Source organism: Acartia tonsa, chromosome 14 (genome assembly GCF_053477335.1).
Source record: "Acartia tonsa isolate MP-2025a chromosome 14, ASM5347733v1, whole genome shotgun sequence".
Lineage (NCBI taxonomy): Eukaryota > Metazoa > Arthropoda > Copepoda > Calanoida > Acartiidae > Acartia > Acartia tonsa.
The window spans coordinates 22,315,200-22,341,618 of record NC_137273.1 but is presented as its reverse complement, the minus strand read 5'-3'; the positions used below and the strand labels follow the sequence as shown (position 1 = coordinate 22,341,618).

At 30.1% G+C, this 26,419-nt stretch overlaps 1 protein-coding gene across 1 annotated transcript in view; it reads right to left on the bottom strand.

Moving 5' to 3' along the window:
- LOC145305326 (innexin inx2-like) overlaps positions 1–26,419 on the bottom strand; it is a 62,473-nt gene that overhangs the window by 813 nt on the left and 35,241 nt on the right. Inside the window, exons 7-17 of the mRNA XM_080146937.1 lie at positions 24,925–24,981; positions 21,206–21,258; positions 20,526–20,624; positions 18,533–18,593; positions 17,633–17,697; positions 16,535–16,607; positions 15,549–15,616; positions 15,036–15,095; positions 10,461–10,512; positions 4,471–4,521; positions 450–491 (exon numbers count right to left, since the gene is read on the bottom strand). Of these exons, the coding sequence (XP_080003063.1) occupies positions 450–491; positions 4,471–4,521; positions 10,461–10,512; positions 15,036–15,095; positions 15,549–15,616; positions 16,535–16,607; positions 17,633–17,697; positions 18,533–18,593; positions 20,526–20,624; positions 21,206–21,258; positions 24,925–24,981 (681 nt within the window). The remainder of the gene's footprint in view (positions 1–449; positions 492–4,470; positions 4,522–10,460; positions 10,513–15,035; positions 15,096–15,548; positions 15,617–16,534; positions 16,608–17,632; positions 17,698–18,532; positions 18,594–20,525; positions 20,625–21,205; positions 21,259–24,924; positions 24,982–26,419) is intronic.

Here is a 26,419-nt window from a genome sequence, read left to right as displayed (position 1 = left end):
ATCTATCTATCTATCTATCTATCTATCAATCTATCTATCTATCTATCTATCTATCAATCAATGTATCTATCTATCTATCTATCTATCTATCTATCTATCTATCTATCTATCTATCTATCTATATATCTATCTATCTATCTATCTATCTATCTATCTATCTATATATCTATCTATCTATCTATCTATCTATCTATCTATCTATCTATCTATCTATCTATCTATCTATCTATCTATCTATCTATCTATCTATCTATCTATCTATCTATCTATCTATCTATCTATCTATCTATCTATCTATCTATCTATCTATCTATCTATCTATCTATCTATCTATCTATCTATCTATCTATCTATCTATCTATCTATCTATCTATCTATCTATCTATCTATCTATCTATCTATCTATCTATCTATCTATATATCTATCTATCTATCTATCTATAAGTTACCATATAGCTGATACTGGTCAAGCACTCCATGAAGAATGGTCTGTTAAGAGAGTTCATAATGTTGTTTTCAATTTAGCAATGGATCTATTACAAATTTGCAATTAATTGTGCGGTACAGTTAGTTTTTTATTTAATTTAAACAGTTTAGAATTGTCCTAACAAGTTTAAACTTTGTATGATAATTTCTATAATAGTTAGATATGATTTATGAAGAGTAGCAACTCTATAATCGTTACGAGAAAGTCCGTTCGTACATTTTAAACATGCTGACCTTTTACTTTTTTGATAACAATTTTTTGTATGTTCTAATTATCCTATTCCTCTGATTTTTGGAATATTGATTCCTATTTTAACAAGTTACAATATTTAAAAAGAAACTTCTCTTTTATGAAGTCATAAATATGTTAGTGTTTCCTGTCCTTGTATTTTGAATTTATGCAAAAAAAATACTTACAATGCTGTTTAGACTTATGCATTAATATTCTGATTATTCAGTTCTGATGATACTCTACAAGTGTTAATGTTCGATTGTTCTACCGTTTTAGAACTTTCTTTTATTGATGCTGTCATCCTTGTTTCTCTGTCTGTTGTTCTTTTTTAAGAAATCAATTTGGTGTAATTATTGAAGAGTTATCATTGTCAGATATTGTATGAGGTAAAATTTAGTTTATTCATTTTTCAGAAAAGCCACTCTACATTGTACATGAAGTATAACGTTGTTTTGTATCAGTGAGAGAGCATTTTACAATAAATTTCTTTTTGACCTCTTCATTTATAATAATCATTTTTGTAGAAGGTTCAAATTTGTATTTGCCAGGAAGAAAACAATAGGCAAAAGTGAAAAGTGAATAGATATTTATTTCATATTCATTTCAAATGGAGTTAACTTACAATCAAAACCTAACACTATATACCTGGTATATTTCAGAGAGAGGGAGGGGACAATAGTCCCCAAAGTTTTATGATAACGTTTTCTTATTCGTTGGCTTAACAACTTTGGGGACTTTAGTGAATTTGATTGGTTGTTGCATTAAGTTGAGTGTTTGAACATTTCAACCAATAACTTTAATCTACAGAATGGGTAATTTTTTTTATCATCTATGGGGGTGTATATCATAGCATAGGCTATTGTCTTATCCCTTAGATCCCTGGGAATATTTTCTGTTTTTTACTAGTACTTGAGAGTGGTGAAAACACATTACACATTTATTGTTGGAAAAGATTTATAATCTTTGCAGTAGCGCAGCTACTCTATAACTAAACAAGTCTATACGTCCGTTTTTCTGTTCAATAGAGACGTTTATTGTATATCATTGAAGTTGTATATTACTTGAAATTTAAATAAACTAACTTTAAAAATTAATTTTAAGCTAAGGAGGGAGGTGACATTGGATTGTGATTTATACAGGTACCAAAAGTTTCATTACTAAATTATCTTATTTTTTGGCTATAAAACTTTGGGTACTTTTATTTAATTGTTATTGGTTAGTTTCATCACCTTTCAGCTAATAATTATGATCTACAGAAGTGGTTATTTTGATTATAATCATTAGTATGTACATAAAATTATCAGCCATTGTCTTATCCCCCAAGATAGCTGGTTTGTTAGACTATTATTGCTTCGATTTAAAGAATATTATCATCCTTGTTTTACATTTTACTATTTATTACATTTTAGAACCAAATAAACAACAAAACCAAAAAAACAACAAAATTAATTTCGTTACAAGGAAAATATTATAAAAATCTTTCAAAATGCTTAATTTGATATTTTAATAGTTATTTTTCGCATCGTATTATAAACGGCTTTCCGCGGATATAGAATGTACAATTATAAGATTAAAACTATAAATAACTAATATTATCATATAAAAAAGAAGATTGTTAAAAGTTTAATTTTATCCTAATTAAAGAAATTAATTATAGTAATTGTATTTTAAAAAATCATATTTATAATAATGATATTTACATTAAAATGGACAGTAGACATATAGCTAAAGGACAGGCGGACAGACAATTGTGATTATTGAGTAGTTGCTACAAATAAAGTATTTTCCTATTATAAAAGGTAGTAAACTTTTTGTGTAGCTAAGATCTCGCTAACCGCTAAATCTCTATGTTTCTACTTTACAGTAAAGTTTCCTGAAGGACAATGGAAGGTTTGAGACTATTATGGGAGATGATATCCCCACCCTCCCAATAAAAAATACCCCCCTCCTCTACCATTTTTACATTACCTCCTCTCACCTTAAGTGCTCCTAGAGGGGGGGGGGGGCCGGAGTGAAGCCGAAGCCGCTAGTAAAATAAATAAGAGTAGCTCCACAGAATTCCAATTTCAACTTTGCATTAATATTAGAAGTGTCAATCTTCCATCATACTGTATTAAAAGTCAGGGATCTTAAGGGATAAGACAATTGTCAATAAATTGATGTATCTCCCCAATGATGATACACAAAAGTACCTCTCTGTAGATTACAATTAGTGGTTGAAACATGTGAACACTGAACTTAATGATACAACCAATTAAAATTTAAAAAGAGTCCCCAAAGTTGTTAACCCAACGAATAAAAATGTTATGATTAAACTTTGGGGACTAGCCCAATGTTCCCTACCTCCCTGATTAAAAGAAGTTTCCAAAGACTTTTAGAAATTTGATATAACTTTACGTATCTGGCTTTAAAAGGACGTACAATCAATTGTAATACTACTAATAAGAACTAATTATTTTCTAGCGGATATACCAAACTTAAATCCGTTTTAATTTGTCCGACGGCTTATCTGAAATTCTAAGGATGACAACAAATTCTCTAACTTTCTCGGCTTTTACAAAAGATATTTAGATTCTTTTGCCGTGTACATTCAACTAACTAATAATGCTTATTTAATCATTAACTTACTTTGTCCGCCTGTCTTGTCAATTGTGCTGTTATTATTTTATACTCGAATCTCGGGCTTAAAAAAAAAATGGTAAAATTTTCTGACTGTACATTTTCTATCCGTGGAAAGCTGTTTATAATACGATGCGAGAAATAACTATTCCTTGTAATTAAGCAGTGTACAAAGTATATGATTTATATGATTAATTATGATGTTACATCAAATTAATGAACAATCTTAATAGGTCAGGGAGGTAGGGGCATTTGGCTGTTTATTACAATAGTCCACAAAGTATTATAACAACGTTTCTCATTCGTTGGCTTAACAATTTTGATTGGTTGATTTATATAGTTGAGTGTCCAAACATTTCAACCATTAATTGTAATGTACTAAAAGGGTAATTTTGTATATTATAATAAGGGCTGTACATCAATTTATCGTCCATTGTCTTATCACTTTAGATCCCTGTTAATGGGTCCATTTATAACAGGATAAAGAAGTTATAATTTTAAGGAAAAGTACAGTAAAGAAAATGCACAATACACTTTCCAGTATGGCTTCGAAAACTAATGTTATTCGCTGGATTAGAACCAGTTCTGAGCCATTCTGAAAATTAATGTTTATAATCGTATTACAGACAATTTTTTACGAATATTAAAATAAAAAGCATAAAATTTATTCCAGTTTTGTAGACTGGGCTTTTGGCCCCTTTGGGGCTAACAAAACAGGTTTTATAATAATTTTCCTTTTTTTCTTTTAGATCCGCTGAAAGCTATCTATAACACGATGCGATAAAAAATAATATAAAATATACAAGGATAGGTTATTCTTTTTGCAGAGCTGGTTAATCCAGGTACTTTTCAACCATCTAAATATTATTGATTTTTTGCTTCGCTACTTATGGATGATTACATCCATGCTTAGAATGGATATAGAATCCTTCGATATTATGAAATTGGAAAATTGTTGTCAATTTAATTTGCTACTCTGGTCGTCATTTATTGGTCCGTTAGTTCTTTCAGTAGGAGGGAAGGGGATAGGATAAAGTTGGTTGATGGAGAATATCGTTAAAATCTATCACAACATCCATTATATATCTACTATGTTAAGAAACATTAGTATTAAAAACAACATTATTTTTCCTTCTCAGATTTTTGCAGAGCTGATAAATGACAAACCAATCTCCAAGGCGGCACTTACACAAGTCAATAAATATCAAATAGATGTATTACCCTAGATGACGAATCAGATACAATAATGCGTCCAATAATCCCTAGTTTCTAGCAGACTAACATTTTTAAAAGCGAAGCTTGTCTATAATTAGGGTCGGTAGTCTGTACGTCCGTCCGTCCGTTCGTAACGTATAGCTTTTTTCGGTAATTTAGGCATGTTAGAATTGTCCTATCGATTTAAAATTTTGTATGGTGATTCTTTTAGTAGTTAGGCACGATTTAGAAAGCGAAGCAACTCTGTAATCATTACCAAAATTTCCGTACGTCCATTTTAAACATGTTGATTTTTTACTTTTTTAACAACTAATTTTTATGTGATCTAATCATTCGATTGATCTGATTTTTGGTATATTGATTCCACGGACAACAAAGTATAATGTTATAAGCGAATCAACTCTATAATCAAGTCCTAAATGTGTAAGTATGTCCAAAAACATTATCCTGTATAAAGCAGTGTTTCAACAAATTTACTTACAATTTAGCTTCGACTCTTATACATTTATATTCTGATTATTCAGTTCTGACATTATATAAGTGTTCATGTCCGTTTGTCCTACCGTTTCAGTGCTTCACTTTTATGGATGTTGTCATCCTTGTTTTATACACATATTATGTAAATATAATAAAAAAGAAGATGCCATTTCTAACTAAGATGCGTAGATTGTAAAACCAATAATGTGGTCAGATTGTCAATACGCTTGTTCATAATGGTCCAGTTTAGTGATTTGGGATCTATAAATTATTTATTTATTTAATATAACATAGGAACGATTTTCTAAAATATTTAAAATCCAATTAAATTTTAATAATACAGATTGTATTTTAAAATTGAAGACTGCACATGTTTAGTTCTTTTTAGCGACAAATTATAAAATATAAATCAATTCAGTATTTATAATAAATAAAGTTATATCTATCCCTTTATATATATCCTTATAAAAGAATCTAATAAAAGTAGATATCTCTTTTTAATTCTATACCAGTCTACATTTTTCTAATAAATGACAACAAATTCTAAAAGCGCTATTTTAAAATTCAATTCAAATCCATTTCTTTAAAATTTTAATTAACGATTCATATAACAAAGATGTTAATAAACAAACAGACAGACAAATACAGTCAAAGATCTAAACAAGACCGGAAACGGTCATAACACGGAAAGATTCAATGAAAAAAATCAAAAGAGAAATAAAAAATTATGGGTTTTATTATGTGATGCATTTATAGGAACCCAAAAAATGAGCTGTATTATTAAAAAAACCGACGATAAACTGACGGTCATACTGAGTCTAAGAGTAGCATTGCCATGACATGTTCAAAAATTAAATTTAAGAAAAAATTATTTTTACGGAAGCTTTTAATGTCTGTAACATAAAATATATATCTATGTGTACTTTAAATGAATAATATTATAATGGATATAGAATATGTGGATATTGTAAGAGATTCTCACATACCCTGATGAAATGCTTCTCTCATCTGGCTAATAAAAAGAAACTCCCTTACCCCTCCTATGATTTTACCCCAATTCTTCACCATAAAGGAACGCAATGACCAATATATGAGGACTATATTAGTTGATGACATTAAATATCCCTGTTTAAATATCCACGTTTCATATATCCATTATTAGAATTTTTTTATTGACCTACAAGATCATTTGATCCAGGAAAATGAACATATAATAGATTTATCAAAAACCAATCTCGTTTCCATTCAAGGACGAAGGGTACAAGTACCCAAAGTTTGTCAACCACGTTCCCAAATTCGTTGGTTAAACAACAACTTCAGTAACTTGCATTAAAAAGAAATTCAGATACTTAGAAATTGTTATTCTGACTTCTAAACAAAATTGAGTATTAAATGCACTGTCTCTCCTCTTTATATTGTCTGATTTATTGAGCTTCGCTTTTATGAATGTTAAAATCCTTGTTTAACGTTATTTTTCCGTATTCTAAATTACATAAGTATGCTGCATATCCGGAATTAATATCTGGACCAATGTATAATTTTATAATCTATTCAACAATGGATTTAGAATATGTGGATATATTGACTTGGGAAAATTGTCGCCAGTTTAGGTTGCCACTAATGTTCTCATTCATTGATTACTTCGTTCATCCAGTAGGATGGGAGTGGATGGGGTAAAAGGGGGCGGATTGGAGGTATAGCTTTAGCAAGCTGCAAACATCACGTTATTAAAGTACATGCAAATTTAGTGCAACATCCAAGTAATAATATATCTATTTATTCAACATATATTTGCATATGTACTTACTTATCTATGAATGAATTTACATAGGCGTGCTTTAAAAAAACATACAATTTAATTCTTAAATTTTCTTTCATTGTATATTAAAAAGAAGCTGTAATAAAAATTCCATAGTTTATATAAATCAAGTGATTTTTTTACATGTCTTTTAACAAAATGTGAGTTTCTCAGCCCAAACCCCTTCTCACCACCCCAGAAAAAAAATATTTTGGTCTATAAACCATTCTCCCTATAACTTAATTCTATTCCTGAGAGAAAACTTTGTTGTTGGTGTGATAAATAGAAATTTAGTGCTTCTCATGCCATTTTACACCCCACCTACCAAGAATTTAATTACCTTAACCCCCCTCTCCCAAAGAATTTTTTTCTATTGGATGCTAATGCACAAAATAGCAACCAAGAAAAACACATTTACCCCAGATCATTACGGACTAATGGACGAACAGACAGACAAAGTAAGTTGAGCAGCAACTTTAATAAAAAGTACTATATGATATTGTATCTATCTATAGATTGTATAAAATAATAATTAATTGGTAAGCATGCTTAGCTCATGTGTAAAAATACAGGGATCTAAAGGGATAAGACAATGGCCGATGAATTGATGTACACTACCAATGATTATACTCAAAATTACCCATTCTGTAGATTACAATTAGGGGTTTTAGATACTCAACTAAATTAACCAACCAACCAAAACTCAATAAAATTTTCCAATGTTGTTAAGCAAACGAATAAGAAAACCTTATAAAAAAACTTTGGGGACTAGTGTAATAAACAACCCAATGTTCCATCCCTCCCTGGTAATAATATCTTTATAATTAAGGAAAACCAGGCTAGAAAAAAGGCATGTACGTACAATTAATGGTAAATACATTATTTTGTCAAAATACAACCGTTACTCCCCTGCTTGAACAAAATTTTAAGTAAATTTGTTGCAAAACTACTTAACTTTAGGATACTGTTTAAGAATTTTACCTTTTACATTTTAACGATTATAGAGTTGATTCGCTTTCTAAATTGTACTTAACTGTTATAGGAATCATAATGCAAAGTTTGAAATCTATAGGACAATTATAACATGTCTATATGAACGAAAAAAGCTAACCGTTACGCAAGGACGGACGGACCGACCATAATTAGAGAAAAGCTTCGTTTTTGAAATTGGAATTTAAGTTTTTTTTTGGTTTCTAGTGACCATTTCTCTATGATTGAAATCAAAAATTAAAAAAAAGACCATTGGAAAAGAAATGGATTTAGGGAGGATAGGAACATTGGATTGTAAATTAAACATGTACCAAAAGTTTACGAAGCCCAAGAAACATAACTTTTGCACCACGTCGTCTTCCTGTGGCGTCATATTATCCATCTCTTTTTTTAGGGATTTTCTTTCCCAATTCTCCTCTCATCTCCCTCATTTTATGACGCCACAGGAAGACGACGTGGTGCAAAAGTTATGTATTTTGGGCTTCGTCCCAAAGTTTTATCAAAAATCTCCTCTCATTTTAAATTTGAAAACTCTGGTAACTTTTCTTACAATTAGATTGTTTTGATCAAACCAACTGTGTTTAACTTTTCAACCAGTAATTTTAATCTACAAAAGGGATAATTGGGGAAGTAGATTGTAGATCAATTTTTCTTCCAAAATCTTATATCTTAAGATCCCTGATTTGGCGATTTTCAAAAACTATGTTGAACTTTTTATCTTTAAAAATATGTTTTTATTCAGCAACATGTCATAGCTTGGCAGCTGTGTGTCAGCCGTTCAGAAGCCGCCAATTTCAGTCCGTTTAACTGCTTTTAAATGTTGAAAATTAAATAGAACAGTTCTAAATACAAATATCATGCAAAATTTATGCTTTATATAAGTTAGATTTTCCTTAAGCACAGCCAATAAAATTGTCAGCAATATGATAAAAAGAATTTACTGAGAACCGTTGATAATTAAATGAAAACGATATTTTTTTACAGTAAAAGTTTTGTGATTTTAAAACAAATCTGCTAATATAAAAAGTGATGTAATCTTGTTTTGTCTATTTTGAAAATGTTTTTTTTTTGTTTTAGTGTTGCAAGAAATGTAATAGAAGCTATGCGTTTTTTTAAACTATGAAATAATTTGTCTTTTTTTCCGGGCTCGACAGCCGCCTTAAAGCCTAATGAAAATCAACTTATTACAATTCTAAAAATCATCTTGAAGTCTAAACCTGACCCAAATATGTAAATCCCTTTTTTTAAAATATATATTAAAGCATCCAAATGGGTTAAAATTTGAGGCTTAGTGTCAGGTGACACGCGTCTGCCCAGCCCTGTTTTATTTTGCTTTCTTTCATTGAAGGGCGTTATCTTTTTTTCCTTACTGTAAAATAACAAGATTAAAAATATTAGTAAATTAAAGTTCAATGTGATTTTTTTAAAAACAATTTTTTGCATAAATTGGTTTTCAAATAACACTAGAAATTTCATTTTCAGGAAGTTTATAAATTTATCATCCTTTTACATACCCCTGTTAATTTTTAAGCATTATTTTTGCATATAACTCAGGAGTCTTAAGGGATAAGAAAGTAAATAATCAATTTCTATGTATTCCTATCGATGACAAACAAAATTACCCATTCTGTAGATTAAATAATTTCTTTAAAAGTTTTCACACTTCTAATTTGGAACCAAACAATCAAAATTTAATAAAAGTATATCAACGTATTTGAGCCAACGAATAAAATAACGTGGTTATAAAATTCTGGGCACCGGTGAAATTTTAATAAAATTTAAGCTGACTTAATATCGATATGGCATTTTAGGGACAAATTTGTCGGATGTAAATTTCGACATTATGACCAATAACTTTCAAAGTCTCGTAAGGTTATGCACAATAGATGATTAAACAGAAGCTTTGCTACAAAAAAATGAATGCATGTCAAATGACGTCATAGAAATGAAAACAAAGTCATGTAACATGCATGTTTGTTCCGGGATCTAAAGAGATAAGATAATGGCCGATAAATTGATCCCCAATGATGATTACCCCTTCCGTAGATTATGATTAGAGGTTGAAAATTTTTGACAATCAACTTAGTGAACCAACAATTCAAAGTCCCAAAAGTCCTTAAGCCAAAATGTTATTGTAAAATTTTGGGGACTAGTGTAATTCTAATGTTCCCTCCCTTACTCTTTGATGTTTGTTTATGTCAAATAAAACAGAAACATATAAGAAAAACTACTTCCCCCCTTAATTTTAAATATTTCAAATTAGGAGAGAGGGGGGGGAGTCTAGCTCGACTAAGCACTTTAGTGGGAAGTTAACAATACATTGAAAACACCTTTTAAATGCATAATTTTTAATCTGTAAAAAAAAACTTTATGGCTTTCACTAGCGGATTCACCCCTAGTTTTTTAGGTTCTCTGTCTTCAAAAGGATAAGAAGGCAGCAGAAAAATAGCCTAAAACCATCCTAAGGCTTAAATCTAAAAAACATCCCGGAACATAAATATATATAAAGCTTCTCTAAAAAGAAGAACTCAAACGGTTCAGTAGTAACCGAAAACAAAAAGCTTCAGACTAAAAAAATATTACTTCTTTATACAATTTTATCATTATTATCATCTTCAAAATGATAATGTATTGACTTGTTGCCTGTCGTAGAAATGTTTCGATGTGCTCCCGTTTTGGACTGTTCTTCAAATACCTTAAAATAAGAAAATTAGTTTTCCAGTATGGCTTTGAAACCGATAAATATCCGCTGAATTATAACTGGTTTTCATGTACATAGCATAGAAAAGTATAAGAACATTTTCCACAAATATTGAAATAAAGATCATAAAACAATTCATACCAGTTTTGTTAGTCCGTGACTTTGATCCTTCGGGTCTCACGAAACTGATTTTAATCTTTTAATTTTAGTGTCCGCGGAAACCTGTCTACAATGCGATAAAGAACTATTAACTAATATGGACATTAACAAGGATGACATTATCCAAAAGTAGCAAAGTACAGCAAAACTTGAATGGAGAAACAGACACAGTAAAGCATAAAGCAAAGAAAGAATGTTTAATCAATCATATAAAAAATCACGAAACCTTTTGAGAAAATAAGTATCCTTTTCTTTTCAAGCATTGCCGACAGACAGACGGACGAATTAAATGATATACAATGACTCTTCATCCAAAATTTCAGACGTCCATCTTAAATAGAAGGGATGAAAATCATATTTCTCGAATGGCATAATGTACTGACAAACTGACGGACGGCCATATGAACAGACAAAGTTAATTAAAGAGTTGCTTCGCTACTAGAGTTTAATTATCTCATTATGATATTTTTTAAAACTCTATTGAAAAAAAAATATTTTGAAATCCTAATGAAAAAAATATAATTTTACATTAAATGCACCAATTATTCTGTAATTACACAATTTTAAAATTCAAAATATCTTTGCTTTGAATGAGAAAATGAAAAATAAATATTTTCTAGTGAATAATCGTATGCACATTGAGGAAAAATAATTTAAAAATTTCAATTTCAATAAAAGTCAAAAATACATTTATTTTCTTTGATAATTGTTTTCGAGAAGTTTTGGAAGTGAATTTCAATAAAGATATTCAATCCGTATACAGAATTAACAGAATCTGTGTCTGTCTGTCTGTAACAAAGGATCTCTACCGAAACTAATGAACCGATAAGGTTCTCCTTTATAGTGAAGCTTCGCATAAGCCCTTGGAAGGTTTATAACTATTTTCAGGGAGGGTAGCTCATCCTTCCTAAAACTAAATAAAAGTTGGGAAGCTCGACTTTTACCCCCCCCCCACAAAAAAAAACTCCACTGTTTAAGTGGGCCCAAGAAATCTCTAGCAGCGAAGTAAAATAATAGTAAAAAACATTATAATGTATATTTTGAAATTGGTTTTAATTCAGAAGAAGCAAAATCTAATACAAAAAAAATAAAAGTTTAATAGAAAATAATAATAATGATTTTCTGGGTTAGCCTTTTGCAATGAGGGAGGGGACTTTTTTTACAGAATGGTTGATTTTGTTCATAATCAGTTAGGATACACAAATAGGAGTTGCGTGAATGTATTAAGACTGAGAAATTTTGGTCAGCTATAAATCAAAACTCTCAAAAATGTTTTTTTTTAATAAAGAAAAATATAGGAGTACATCACTTGGCAATTTGACATTTTCTTATTCTAAAACTAAAATAGCAATGTTCAGTTTAGGGACAGTAACATGTTTTCATCTATTTCTTATAATGCATCTTCTGTATAAAATATTTTAATCGTATCCTATTACATAAAATAGTAAGGTTATTTTGTCTGAAGCATAAGATTGAAAGAACTACTCAACTAATTGAGTTTTCCATTTTAGAGAAGTTTAATAATGGTTTAAGGCTAATCTAATATATATTTAATTCTTGGGATGGTTTAAGCTATCTATTCAATTTTGTAATAGGTGCCTCAAGATGCTAGGGGTGAAGTCACTAGTAGTGTATAAAATCAACAAAAAAAAATACTTGTAAAATAAAATCATGTTTGTATGAATTCCCTACAGAGGCGACAAAGTTTTTACCTTATGTAATAGGATCAACTCTTACCAGGGATTTAAGGGATAAGACATTACGAGATAAATTGAAGCGCATCAAATTTGATGATAAACAAAATTATCAATTCTTTGGATTTAAGTTATTTTTATTGAAAAGTTTGGAAACTGATAGTTTGAAATCAACCAATCAAAATGTAATATAACCTAAAGTTTTAACTAACACATAGGATAACGTGGTTATTATTGGTCCTTCTGACTTACTATCTGTCAATTTCTCTGTTTGTACTTTTTTTTATTTTTTTACCTTCTGTCTGCATGTCCTTCTTCCTTTTTTCTTCTCCCTGTTTGTCTGTTATTCTGTCTGTTTGTCCTTCTGTATGTCTGTTATTCTGTCTGTTTGTCTTTCTGTTTGTCTGTTTGTCCTTCTGTATGTCAGTCTGTTCTGTCTATCTGTCCTTCTCCCTTTTTTTCTTCTCCCTGTAAGTCTTATATTTTGTCTGTTTGTCCATCTGTATGTCAGTCTGTTCTGTCTATCTGTCCTTCTTCCTTTTTTTCTTCTCCCTGTTTGTCTGTTATTCTGTCTGTTTGTCCTTCTGTATGTCTGTTATTCTGTCTGTTTGTTCATCTGTCTGTTTGTCCATCTGTCTGTCTGTCTGTTCTTCTGTCTATATATCCTTCTTCCTTTTTTTCTTCTCCCTGTTTATCTGTTATTCTGTCTGTTTGTCCATCTGTTTGTCTGTCTGTTCTTCTGTCTATATATCCTTCTTCTTTTTTTTCTTCTCCCTGTTTGTCTTGTTATTTTGTCTGTTAGTCCTTCTGTATGGCTGTTATTCTGTCTGTTTGTCCTTCTGTTTGTTTGTTATTCTGTCTGTTTGTCCTTCTGTTTGTCTGTTATTCTGTCTGTTTGTCCTTCTGTATGTCTGTTATTCTGTCTGTTTGTCCTTCTGTTTGTCTGTTATTCTGTCTGTTTGTCCTTCTGTATGTCTGTTATTCTGTCCGTTTGCCCTTCTGTTTGTCTGTTATTTTGTCTGTTTGTCCTTCTGTATGTCTGTTATTCTGTCTGTTTGTCCATCTGTGTGTCAGTCTGTTCTGTCTATCTGTCCTTCTTCCTGTTTTTCTTCTCCCTGTTTGTCTGTTATTCTGTCTGTTTGTCCTTCTGTATGTCAGTCTGTTCTGTCTATCTGTCCTTCTTCCTTTTTTTTAATCTCCCCGTTTGTCTGTTATTCTGTCTGTCTGTCCTTTTGTATGTCAGTCTGTTCTCTCTGTTTGTCCATCTGTCTGTCTCTCTGTTCTTCTGTCTGCCTGTCCTTCTTCTTTTTTTTCTTCTCCCTGTTTGTCTGTTATTCTGTCTGTTTGTCCTTCTGTATGTCTGTTTGTTCTGTCTATCTGTCCTTCTTTCTGTTTTTCTTCTCTATGTTTGTCTTGTTATTCTGTCTGTTTGTCCTTATGTTTGCCTGCCCTTCTTCCTTTTTCTTCTTCTCCCTGTTTGTCTGTTATTCTGTCTATCTGTCCTTCTGTATGTCTTTCTGTTCTTCTGTCTATCTGTCCTTCTGTATGTCTTTCTGTTCTTCTGTCTATCTGTCCTTCTTTCTGTCTGTTCTTTTGTCTGTCTGTCTATATGTCCTTCCTTTTTCTTTCTGTGTGTCTATCTGTTCATATTTCTGTATGTTTTTTTTCTGTCTGTCCGTCTGTCTATATGTTTCTCTGTCCGTCTAACCTTATGACTATCTGTCTATCCCTTCTTTGTTTGTCTGTCCTTATGTATGTATGTCCTTCTGTTTGTCTGTCTTTCTATGTATATATGTCCTTCCCAGTATCTGCCCTTCGTTTTGTTCTTTTGTGAGTCTTTCTTTTTGTTCGTACTTATCTTTTTTTTATGTGGTTTCTGTAATAACTAGCTAAATATTGATCATACAGCACTAGAAAAAATTCACATAAAACTATTTTAAGCTATCTTTCTATTTCCTCACACAGACTATTAAATATCATAAATGTTTTTACAAACTTTTATCATAAAATTGAAAACGAATACCAATTCTCGTTTTATTCTTTCTCATTTTTGTTTTGTAATACATATCATAAATGTATAAAAGTGTATATATATATTCCAAACAACTACCTGTATTCAGTGATGGGGACCTTTTTCGTCTGCTAGCAGACTGCTTTCTAATCTGCTTTTTGTAGCTATGCTAATATTTTCAACGCTATTGGCAGATATTCAAAGTCCCAATTAAAAGTCGGCACATATATACAGTTATTTAACACCTTCCTTCTCTATTAGTTTACTTTATATAATGTACATAGTAATTAGTTTTGCTTCTGTAAAAACCAGTAGGATTTACGCAAGCCTACTGTAATCTTGGGGAGGTTTCGGGGTCGCGTCTCGGCTAGTCTGGAGATATACTAGAGACGGTATAAATAGCACCTACTGCTGTTATGTCTAGCACGTGATACTAATTAAGGAAGTAAGGGGGGTGCTTTTCTCGTTAAAATACGCAACTCATTTAGGATTTTTAGACAATGGTCGTGCAATCGAAGAGTAGTTTGTATGTTACTTAACCTTAAATGCATGGGTTCAGAAAATGTACGATTACCTTAAGTTAATCAAATATCTCCCAAAAAATATTAATTTTGGGGGGTGGGGATACAAAACCACTCCATTGAAATGATTACCTGCCCAGTCTGAGGGTAATTAGAGCAAGTCTCAAGCCACAACTTAAACTTTGACAAACCCTAAATTAGGTCAATTAAATATAAAGTTACTCTTTGAAATACCCTAAACAAAATTAAGTGAATAAATTTGATTATTTCTTATGTAATCAAAATAATACGTTCAATAGCAGCGAAGCCATTTCATAAAACCTATCACATATCATACAATTTTTTCTTAAGCCATAAATATCTATATAGTGCTGTATTTCTACACCTTAAATTTATTATTCTTCCGTTTGTATGTTCGTTAAATTGTCCTTTTGTTTTAAAACCTTGCATTAGAATTATAATGTAGCTCATTTTTTAAAGCCTAACAACTGCCAGAAAATTCACTAAAAGAAATGTTGATAGCCCATCTGCGTTTTGACAACAAACTTTATTAATTTCATTGTTGAAATTATTAGTCCTAGGTTAGGAAGAGACATAATTATACTGTTATGTAAGGATTATGTAATAGTGTTTTAAAAATGTTACCTGTTAATGAAATTAAAGATGCAAAGAAGTAGAAGAACTGAAAACCACCACCACATCACATAAAATACCTAAATAATTACCTTATAATTAAGTTACTACGGGACGTCCAAGTTGGGTGTATTACCCCCACCAAAAATATTATATTATATTTTCTATTATTCATTCGATCCGATTCTAATCCGGTGGATTAGAACCAGTTCTCATCCATACGAAAAAAAACTAATTCTAGCATCGTAATATATACAGTTTTCTACGAATATAAAAATGTAGAATCATAAGATCAAAACCAGGTTTTTTAGCCCGTGCCTTCGGCACCTCGGGGCAAAAAAAAACTGGTTTTAATCTTATAATTGTACATTCTATATCCGCGGAAAGCTGTTTATAATATGATGCGAGAAATAACTTTTACCAAACTATTGTTTCCCCTAAAGTTACTAAAGTCTTTTTCGCTTTGTGCCAAGTTCCAAAGCCCTTGCTTTTCAAAAATTGAGCAATTTTTGTCATTGCATTACCTGCAAATAGTAGGGTTTTACTTACTCCAAACCCACTATACCTTTAAAAATATTTTGAGTAATATCAAATAAATATTCGGATTTTATAAGGGTCAGTCGGTCATTTCATAGTTCATAGTCATCTGTAATTCCTGGAACATTAAGGTATAATCTTGGAAGTAATCTTGTAAACAACTCTTTAACACCCAAGATGGCGTTGTAATTATTGTTAAATGTTACGGAAAGATTTATAATCACGGCTTCACATTCGACGGCTAAATAATTTCTACCTTTTGTGAAAGCTTAACTGTCTAGACATTTAAACCAATAGTTTTAATGTAAAGTAGGGGTAATCTGTTATCATCATTAGTCTTCGACCTCAATATATCCCACATTGTCTTATCCCTTTAGATCCCTGCAAACAACATAAAGATCGAAGCTGAATAATGAGAAAAAAAACAGTCCTTTTCTGTCATCTGTATTCTCTGAACTTACTTTATCATTGATAACATTGAGAGTTAAGATACAAATGGCATTTATTCTCTCCTGCCCACCTCCTAGACCATATCTACAAATACAACAATAATTAAGTTATAGGTACATATGACAGGATGTCTGCCTTCTATCTGTCTGTGTTTAGAGAAGGACAGAAAGAAAATACAGAGAGTAAGAACAAAAGAGATAAATTGTCATATAATTAAAAAAAAATTTACAACATTTATAAGCAGCGAAGCATAAAAAATAAATTTGGACAAACGGCAAAAGTGAGTTTTAGACATGCTTTATATTAGATCCTCATAAGAAATAATAAAAAGATTCTTATAGCGTAACGGACTGACTGACGGACAGACAAAGTGGATTATAAAGCACCTTAGCAACTAATAAATCTTTTCAATTGTCTAATTCAAAGATTATATTCGAAAAAAAAATTTGGCTAAAGTTCATTCCAGGGGGGAGAGGAACATTGAACTATAAACTATAATTGAACCCAAAGTTTTATTCGTTGCCCTAAATACTTTGGGTACTTTAATTAAATCCTTATTGGGGACGCATATAAATTTATTAAACATTGTATTTTCCCTTATAACACCTGAGTTTATTTGCGTAAAGACTAATGGTTTTAATATAGTTGAAATGGGAGACTTATATAGAGTAATTTCAATATTTTATACTGTATCCTAAATCCGGGATTATAAGGGATAAGACAATTAAGGATGAATCGATATACATTCCTTAATAATGATTAATATAATAATCAATTTTGAAGATTAAAACCATTAGTTGAAAAGTTTAGATGCTATTATTTTCATCTTACCAATGGAAATTGAGATAATTCAACATTTATGAACCAACAAAAAATTGAGCACGGGTACCATGATTTTTTTACTGGTAACCTTACTCTTCAGGTGGGGCAATTTTGTTCGCCAAAATGGAGTAATTATTCAAGTTTGGCGTTAAATTACTATAAGGATAATAGACAATTTTAGAATTTAATTTTGCTTTAAATAAAATATATTTCAATCAACAGTGTAACAAACTGACGAATGTACTAACGAACAGACACACATCATCCTACTTTATGAGTAAGTTTACCTGTAGTAATCACAGCTAACAATTCTGGGGAAGGTCAGACACATTGGATTCTTTACCCACGGCAACTGAAATATCATCAGGGATATTAAGAGATAGGATAATGGAAGAAAATCTACGAAAATCGATGTTCATCCACAATAATTATTAACAAATTGACCTTTCAGTATATTAAAATATTGGTGTAAAAGTTTACAAACTACTAATTTAAACTAACTAAAAAGATTTAGCAAAAGCTACCACCCTCATTTTTTAAGCTAGCAAGTAAGAGAACATGTTTAAGAGTACTAGGAGTAGTATGATTTTCATTTCCTCTTCCTAGTTACTTAATTTTAGAGTTTGCTGGATAAATTGTGTCTCCCTTTGACATGATAATCTTTTAGAATCACTAAACCTCTTTACCAAATCAATATACATTTGCTAGCGGCTATGTCCATAGAAGCCTCTAGGGGCACCTAAGTCGATCCTCACCCAATTGCAATTTGAGTTTTAAAAAGAAAAAGTAGACACATTTTTAATTGTGGGGGTAGAAGCTTCATTGGAAAGCAGAACCATATCGATCCTTTGCTACAGACAAAAAAAACTTACTATCCCATAATATAAAGTACTAAGCTTTTTTGTTTGTAGCGAAGGATCTCGTCAACCACTAAGCCCATATGGTTCTTCTGGTTCATCCGTATTCGAAGAACTAAAGAAAGTTGAAAAATAGCCTAAAACCAACCATGGACCTGTAAGAAGTTTCCATAAAATGAAGAACTCAAAAGTTTCAGAAGTTATCGAAATCTTAAGCTACAGACAAAAAACCTTAATAGGATAATGTATAACCGAAATCGATTAAAAACCGCTAAATTAAAGCAAATTTCGAAGCTATCTTGTTAATAAAAAAAATTAATGAAATTATACCTTTCTTTCATCTGATGGTAGTCTGTAGTATTCTACAACTTGAATTCCAAAATCCAAATATCTAAAACAAAAAATATGTAACATATATAAAATTTAAAGCATATCTGTATTTTTGAAAGAAGATACTAGCATATAACCAAAACATGACTTCAATAAAAATATAAAATAGCCTAAAACCACCCCAGGATTTATTTGAAAGTTCTCAAAAATGGAGATTCCATTGGAAAAATTAGCGGCTGCGCCCAAAGCATCTAGAGAGTTTGTTTTGACATTGTAGAAAGATTATAAAATAGCTTAAAGAGTAGGTGGAATGTCTTTGCCTAGAAAAAGTCGCAACTCATTACTGCATGCACAAATGATGTTCTGGTTGGTTGTCTGCTGAGTATTCCTCTTAGTTCTCTCTTTAGTTCCTTATATTATTATTCATTTATTTTTTTTAGGATGCAGGTATGTTCAGAGATATGAAAATCCAGGATAGATTTACATAATACATATACACAATGATTAAAAACAAAATACCCTATCTGTAATAAGTGGTTAAAATGTTTTGACCACTGCTAGTTTAGAACAAACTATAAAATTCAACATAAGTAATGAAGGTTTTTTAGCCAAGAAATAAGATAGCATACTTATAAAACTTTGAGAATCAGTGTAATTTCTACTCCAATGTCCCATCACTTTCTGTAAAGATGTAAATTATTAATACCTCTTTGTTTTTTAAGTGAAAGATAATCCTTTCCATTTTTAAACAGTCAAAACGCTAAAATTACACTTTAAGTTTCTTGGAAAAAGAAAATCTGAAGAACAGTTGGCAGTGCGCAACCAATTCTTTCTACGTAGACACTAAAGTTTTATTTGGTAAGTATTTGATATAACCATTCTGAAAAGTGGAGTCAGGAAAATTTAAAAAGTAAACCGTTATCCAATAGCTGTATTTGTAATAAAAAAAGATTTTGGTCGACGATTTCAGTTCCAAAAAGCCTAAAATGCATTTTTTTTATGTAGTATGGATTAAAAACAGTTTATGCAACAAAAGAAAAAACACCACATTGCATAAAAATGTACCATCCTATTATATAAAGAATTAGGATTTTTTGTCAGGTGCTTAAGATTTCAATATATACTGAAGCGATTCAGCTATCCATTTTAGGGAGCTTCACATTGGTCCACGATTGGTATAAGTCTACTTTATTTTTCAGGTTTTTGATATTTTTCTAGCATCCCCCTAACCCTTCAAATGCATAGCTTCTAGATGCTATGGGCTTAATGAAAGTTTAAAAGTAAAAGAGAAAAAAAAACAATGTTTTTAAAATGATTTAATCATCATCCGCGATCTTATAAGTTTTTACAACTGATAAAAAGTGTGAGAAATTAAATTTAAATTTTCTTTTTGATATCATTTTTTATATTGCATAACTTTTGTTCTCTTTAACCTTTAAACAAGTCTAATGTCTAATATTACTAAAATTTGAACTATTCTCTCCTGGACACAGTGAAATAGAAAGGTGCTAATAACTACATCCTGTTCGGACGGAAAATTTAATATTTAAACCTATTAAATTATTCATATTTTTTGTCAAAAAAGGCATTGGACAGCAGATTTTAATATTTTATTAAAAACTAGCGGCTTAGCCCCTAGCCTCTATGGTCTTTGCCCGAAGAGGTAATTTTAAAAAAAATTAAGTATTTCTGGTGCTGCTAATTATTTTAAAATAACTGCCTAAAAAATGGTGGGGGGATTTTTTTGTTTTTGTGGGGACTGTGGGTGTCCCACCCCCCCAAAAAATAGCCTAAAACCTCCACAAAACCATTAGGTATTTTCCCTGAAGAGTAGAATCCAATCGTGTGATTGGGTTATCTATTACAGATAAGCAATGTGGATATGTATTTTGATGGTTTTATGCTATTTTATTTTCAGATTTAAGCCTTGTGATGGCTGATAGTTTTACAGATAGTCTCATGGAGATTTCAGAATAGAAAATTAGATACAAACCTATGATTTAACATTCTATCAGTGATAAGAAAAAATGCCAAAACATTGATCATATTCCACAGCTCACAAACAATGAACCCAAAAAAGTAAACATCATATCTAAAAAAATAACAGTAGATCAAATAAATTCTAAATGTAATACTGATCCTATATATTTTTTTATTTAAAAGTTTTTTTTTTCCGTTTGTAAGGGTATAAAAAAGTCAATTAATTGGTCCATTGTCCATGATTGATGTTATTGGTGAAATATTGATTTCTAGATAAACGTTCAAAAAGAAATTTTAATATTAAGACATGCAGGATCATATGATCTGGAACCTAAAATTTTCTTAGACACCCATATACATATATATGTATATATCTTTATTGATTTGTACTACCAAGCAATATGTTAGTATCTTAACATAATTAAACGCTTTGTTGAAATCCAAATATCACATTTGCTCTTTATCTTTGTGATTATAAAGTACTTGCTGATTACAGAAATAGAACTTTCTGTAGATTAGTGGTTGAACCGTTTGTACACGTAATTTAATAAACAAACCAATCAAAATCAATAAAAGTTCCTAAGTTGTCAAGAAAATGTTATTATAAAATCTTTGGGGACTAGTAAAAACGCCCAATGTCCCCTCCCTCCGGACTTTTTTGTTTTGGTTTTAGAAATAAACAGTATTTGATACCTGCCTCTTACATGGTGTTGAAAATAATTCACAAGCTTTTCTCTTTTCTCATCCTAAAACATTATTAAAATAGGTAGGACGTCTGTATAGGTGTCTATTCTTATATTAAGTAACAGGATCTGTGTCTGTTTGTAACGAAGGAGCACACTATCTTCTGAACCCATATGGTTCTCCTTAACAGTGAAGGTTCTTGGAAGGTATAGCCCCCCTCATGCTATTTAAAAAACATTAAAAGGGGAGTAAATAAGAATACAGACATAAAGACAGCCAGACCAATTAGGTTCTCATATGGGTCCCAGGCAGTTTTTTTTTATATTGATTTAAATTGAAATTTCAGTGTTTTTAATATGTTTACTCATTTAATTTTTATATGTATGAAATATTCATATTATGTACTTTCATATTCTCAATATCTCTATTTCTTATAAATCTATGTAAGGCCGTTCCTACAAATTAATTTTTATCTCAATCATATGATTGTTCATAGCTGAAAGTTGTGTGTGACTGCAAGAATGATCATACACTAGAACCCAGTGAAATATTGAATCAGGAATATACAGCATGACCCTCAAAAAAGTATTTTTAAGCATCTGCAGCCCTTATTTCTCAATGAATTATTAAAAAATGCATATGTCCTTGTTCTCCATAGCATTCCACGTAAGTAGATATAAAAATATTTTTTTTACCTCCATTAACACCGGAGATTTTTAGAGCTAAAGTTTTGAAAAAGTGACTGAGAAAAAGAATTTTTTTTTGTTTCTCTTATTTTTTGGATGGTTATATTATGTTTTTCTGGCAATTGAATAATGAGACACAAAGAAAAACAAGTTAACTAAATATTTCTTTTTTATTCCACCAAAAAATATAAATTTTTAATGGCAAAAAATACTACTGAATGAATTGATTATTTGCAAATTTTAGGTTATTTATTAACCCTTATTTATAGAAAAGGATTAATTATGACAGTTGCTCCGCCTACTTTTCTGACATCTCAATTATTTGATAAGGGGTAAATTAAGCTTTTTAGACTAAAAAATCATTATGTTTTATTTTTATTTTCTTTATAACTTTTTTGCTATTAAAGTTAGGATTGTGAAACAAAAACAATTTTCCTGCTATATTCATAGAGATTTATTTGGTTTTTTAATCTTAAACAATTTTGCCTAATAAGTAAGTTTTTCAAAATATCATTAAACTAAAACGACTCAAAAAATATGTGTAAAAAAATGCTTTTTACTCAAAAACTAAATTTTTTATTTCATTTTTGTATAAAGTTTCTGCTAGTAACAAAAATAAAAGGATTTCTAGCTTAGTTTTGCTAAAAAAGTCGTATCATGTTAAAAGTAACTTTTTCCTCAGTCACTTTTTCAAAACTTTAGCACTAAAAATCTCCGGTGTTAATTGAGGTAAAAAAAATATTTTTATATCTACTTACGTGGAATACTATAGAGAACAAGGACATATGCATTTTTTAATAATTCATTGAGAAATAAGGGCTGCAGATGCTTAAAAATACTTTTTTGAGGGTCATGCTGTAGAGATAGATTAATTTGCTTCAACTAAAATGGTTAACTATACAAAGTTTACTCAAAAATATTTTCTTAAATGAGACAGATTGAAAAAGAAGTAGCAAAGAATTGAAAGAGGGAAGGGGTGGTTTCCTTCAAAGTGCCCTGCAAGGAGAGAAACCCCCTCCACCTACTATTTCAAAATTAACTAAAAACAAGAGGGGAAAGAGAAGGGTAAGGATAGGGTATTTTTTTATTTGTTTTTTACCATATGTTATGTTGTATTGGTTACATGGTAGCAGTATTAGGGTACCGCAGGCTTAGGCACAGGAGTTAGGCATTAAGAAAGAAAACTGTCTCCTACAAATTTCCAATTAAAGAAAAGAAGGGGTGAATAGAATTCTGTGATTTCTAGGGACTTTGAAAAGTCATGAGTTAAGGTTGATAGTACAAGAATATCACAGCAAACAGAAAAGAAAGGTAAATGGTCATGCTTCTAATGTAAATAGTGATATTGTTTAATTCATTCTTATAATCAAGTCTTTTTAAGCTTAAAGTAAAATTAATTTATAAAGAAGGTGTATCAACTATTTTTTTTATAGCTAGCCGGTTCTTTTAGTAAGTAGTAGATGTAAAATTTTTCATAGAATTCAGATATGCAATCGGTTTTTTTGTAGACCTCTTATTTTTTAAGTAATTTAAGTTTAAAAAAAAAAAATTAAGTCGATTTTAAGGTACTAAAATGCAACAAAAAAAAGAAAGAAAATGGTCATTATGAACAAAAATAGTAAGATCTTTAATTTGACACCTTACTTTTTCAATTCTGTCAGGTAATTATTGAAAAAATCGATTTTTTTTAACCCACGAGAATAAAAACTTTGAACTTAATTTTATTATTTCACAAATAAAAAAATATGGGTTCATATATACCTTCAGAATCAGAAAAATATTACGAATCCATTGTAAGCAAAATTGAAAAAAAAAGTTTACAATATAGTATATAAACTACAATAAAAGGAATTATATGAAAATATCATATTATATTGTACAGGCAACGTCTTAATTCTTCAATTGAGTATAAAAATGGGAAGGGGGTAAAGAGGGGGTAAAAAAGGGAAGACAATAGTGTTGTCTGAACAAAAAAAATAATTGGCCATTTCTTTAATTTTTTAATTTTTTAATTTTTTTCAATTTTGCTTACAATGGATTCGTAATATTTTTCTGATTCTGAAGGTATATATGAACCCATGTTTTTTATGTCTGTTTGAGAAAATATTTAGGTCTAAAGTTTTTATTATACCGAGTTTAAAAAAATAGATTTTTTCAATAATTACTCAACAGAATTTTAAAAGTAAGGTGTCAAATTAAAGATCTTACTATTTTTGTTCTTACTGGCCATTTTCTTCTTTTATTTTGTTGCGTTTTAGTACCTTAAAACCGACTTAATTATTTTTTTTAAAAACTTAAATTACTTAAAAAATAAGAGGTCTACAAAAAAACCGATTGCATATCTGAATTCTATGAAAAATTTTACATTTACTACTTACTAAAAGAACCGGCTAGCTATAAAAAAAAAAAGTTGATACAACTTCTTTTAAAAAATTAATTGCTGTTGCATTATGGGAGCTAAGGAATATAAAAAAAAATATATATAATTTCTGCGCATGACTTTATTCCTGATTTTGGCATAATATGATTTGACTGACATCCAGGAAGTTGGGAAATTGGTTAATCTTACACCAATGCTATCAGAATTTAGTCTCCATTCAATGGATTTTTTTTTGTAAAAGTACTGGATATACTAGATGTTGTTTAGATTGTATTCAACATATTTTAATGCTAAATTTATTATAACCTTTAAGAAGCTTTAAAACAAATATAATATGTTATTTATGAATTGAAGTAAAGAATAAAGCTAACAACACAGTCATTAATATTTTGAGAAAGTTTAATTTTGTTATGTTTTTTATTTCTATCAAAATTCAATATATTCTTTCTTTTGAACAGGAAATTAAATGGTGACCATATAATTTAAAGACACAATACATTTTCTTATTTAGTTCCATTTATTACCCCTCCCCTATAAGTGTTAGTTTTTAGAAAAAAAGTTGTGAAAAATGATGAAATTCTGATATAATATAATTTAGCAAGAGAATGGTTAGCAGATAAAAGTTAAAATCTAATATCCTGGAAATAATCAGTGTTTTTTACCTGTTCTTCAACAACTCTAGATCTTGTTCCCTTACAGAAGAACTTCATCAAACCTCCCTAAACACAAAATGATAAAAGAATAATAAGAAAAGGAATAATAATGTCACCTAGTATAATATGTCTTCAATATGGAGTTAGCTGCTGTACAGCTACAAATGAAACACAAGCACAAGCTGAAGAAGGTAAAGCTCCATGATGGAGATACACCCAGATTGAATTCTTTAAATTATTTGTGGCTTCCCCTTTTTACATTATGGAGCCAGGATCCACATCATTTTTGCTGGGAGCCACCAGTGCCAAACCACCAAATACTGAAAATGATGGATATTTTTTGAATGATGCAATTTGTAATCTATATCTATTTACTTATCTTTATTAAACAATTATGCTCAAATCTGTTAACAATTATTATTGGAGACTTAGAAAGTTTAGGCAATTATAAATCAAATCAAGGAGGTAATGAATTATACTATTACTTGAAAAATTTAGAAAATTACATATTTTATTGTTGAAAATACTTGTGACAAATTTTACTTTATTCTTATTCCCTCATCAACCATACACATTAATATTTCCACATCTCTAGATAATAATATACTTGTGAGATAAACAGAGTGGAATTAATTATTACATAATAATCAAATATAGGTCTAGAACAATGAAGTATACACAGACTTACAATTAGAAAGAAAGTATAATTTGTGCTATAAATTTATTTATATTTCATTCCTACCCTTATTGATGTTTAAACAATTTAAAGTTTAAAACTGGTGAAATTATTTTCCTTCTTACTAATTATTTAAAAGTTAGATTGTTCAACTTTAAGTGTAGTGATAGGTTTATAGATTAGTATGCCCTTGTCTAAAGGGTTAAGCAATTAACTCTTCTTATATTTCCTTTGGGGCAAAAACCACAAACAAAGATACCACCTCTCTCCTTCATCACACATGCCCTCTAATAGATCTTTTTACTTAGTTTCAAGATAAATTTTAATTTTGTTCAATGTATCTTAAAGACTTTCTCTTGTTTTATTCTTGACTTTTACATATTTTATACTTTTCTGAGAGTTTGAAAAATTACCAAAAAGCTAAAAGGATTACCATGTTTGTTATCAACCTACGTCTGAAACTAAGATTTAAAGTATTTTTAGATTATATTTTTAATATCCATAAAAGCAAATTTCAACAAATCTGACAGGTATTAACCCTTAACAGTCGGGCCCCTTGCCGCACCTTAATCAGTCGGGGGGAGGGGGGGGGGGGCGTTCAACGCCCCCCCTTATTATCTCAGTTCCTATTAGTCCCCTGTGTTATGATGAATTTCCGACCTTAAGTAAGTCACAGTAAATTTTCGCTTCCTTCACCCTTTTATTTAACAAACTTTGTTTTTAGGTCCTTTTTTACTTAAAAATTTCAAACTGCTGTAATTTTTTTATTTTTGAAGCTAGAAGAAAATTTTTTTTGCAGAAAATGTTTATTTTTATGCAAATTTTATA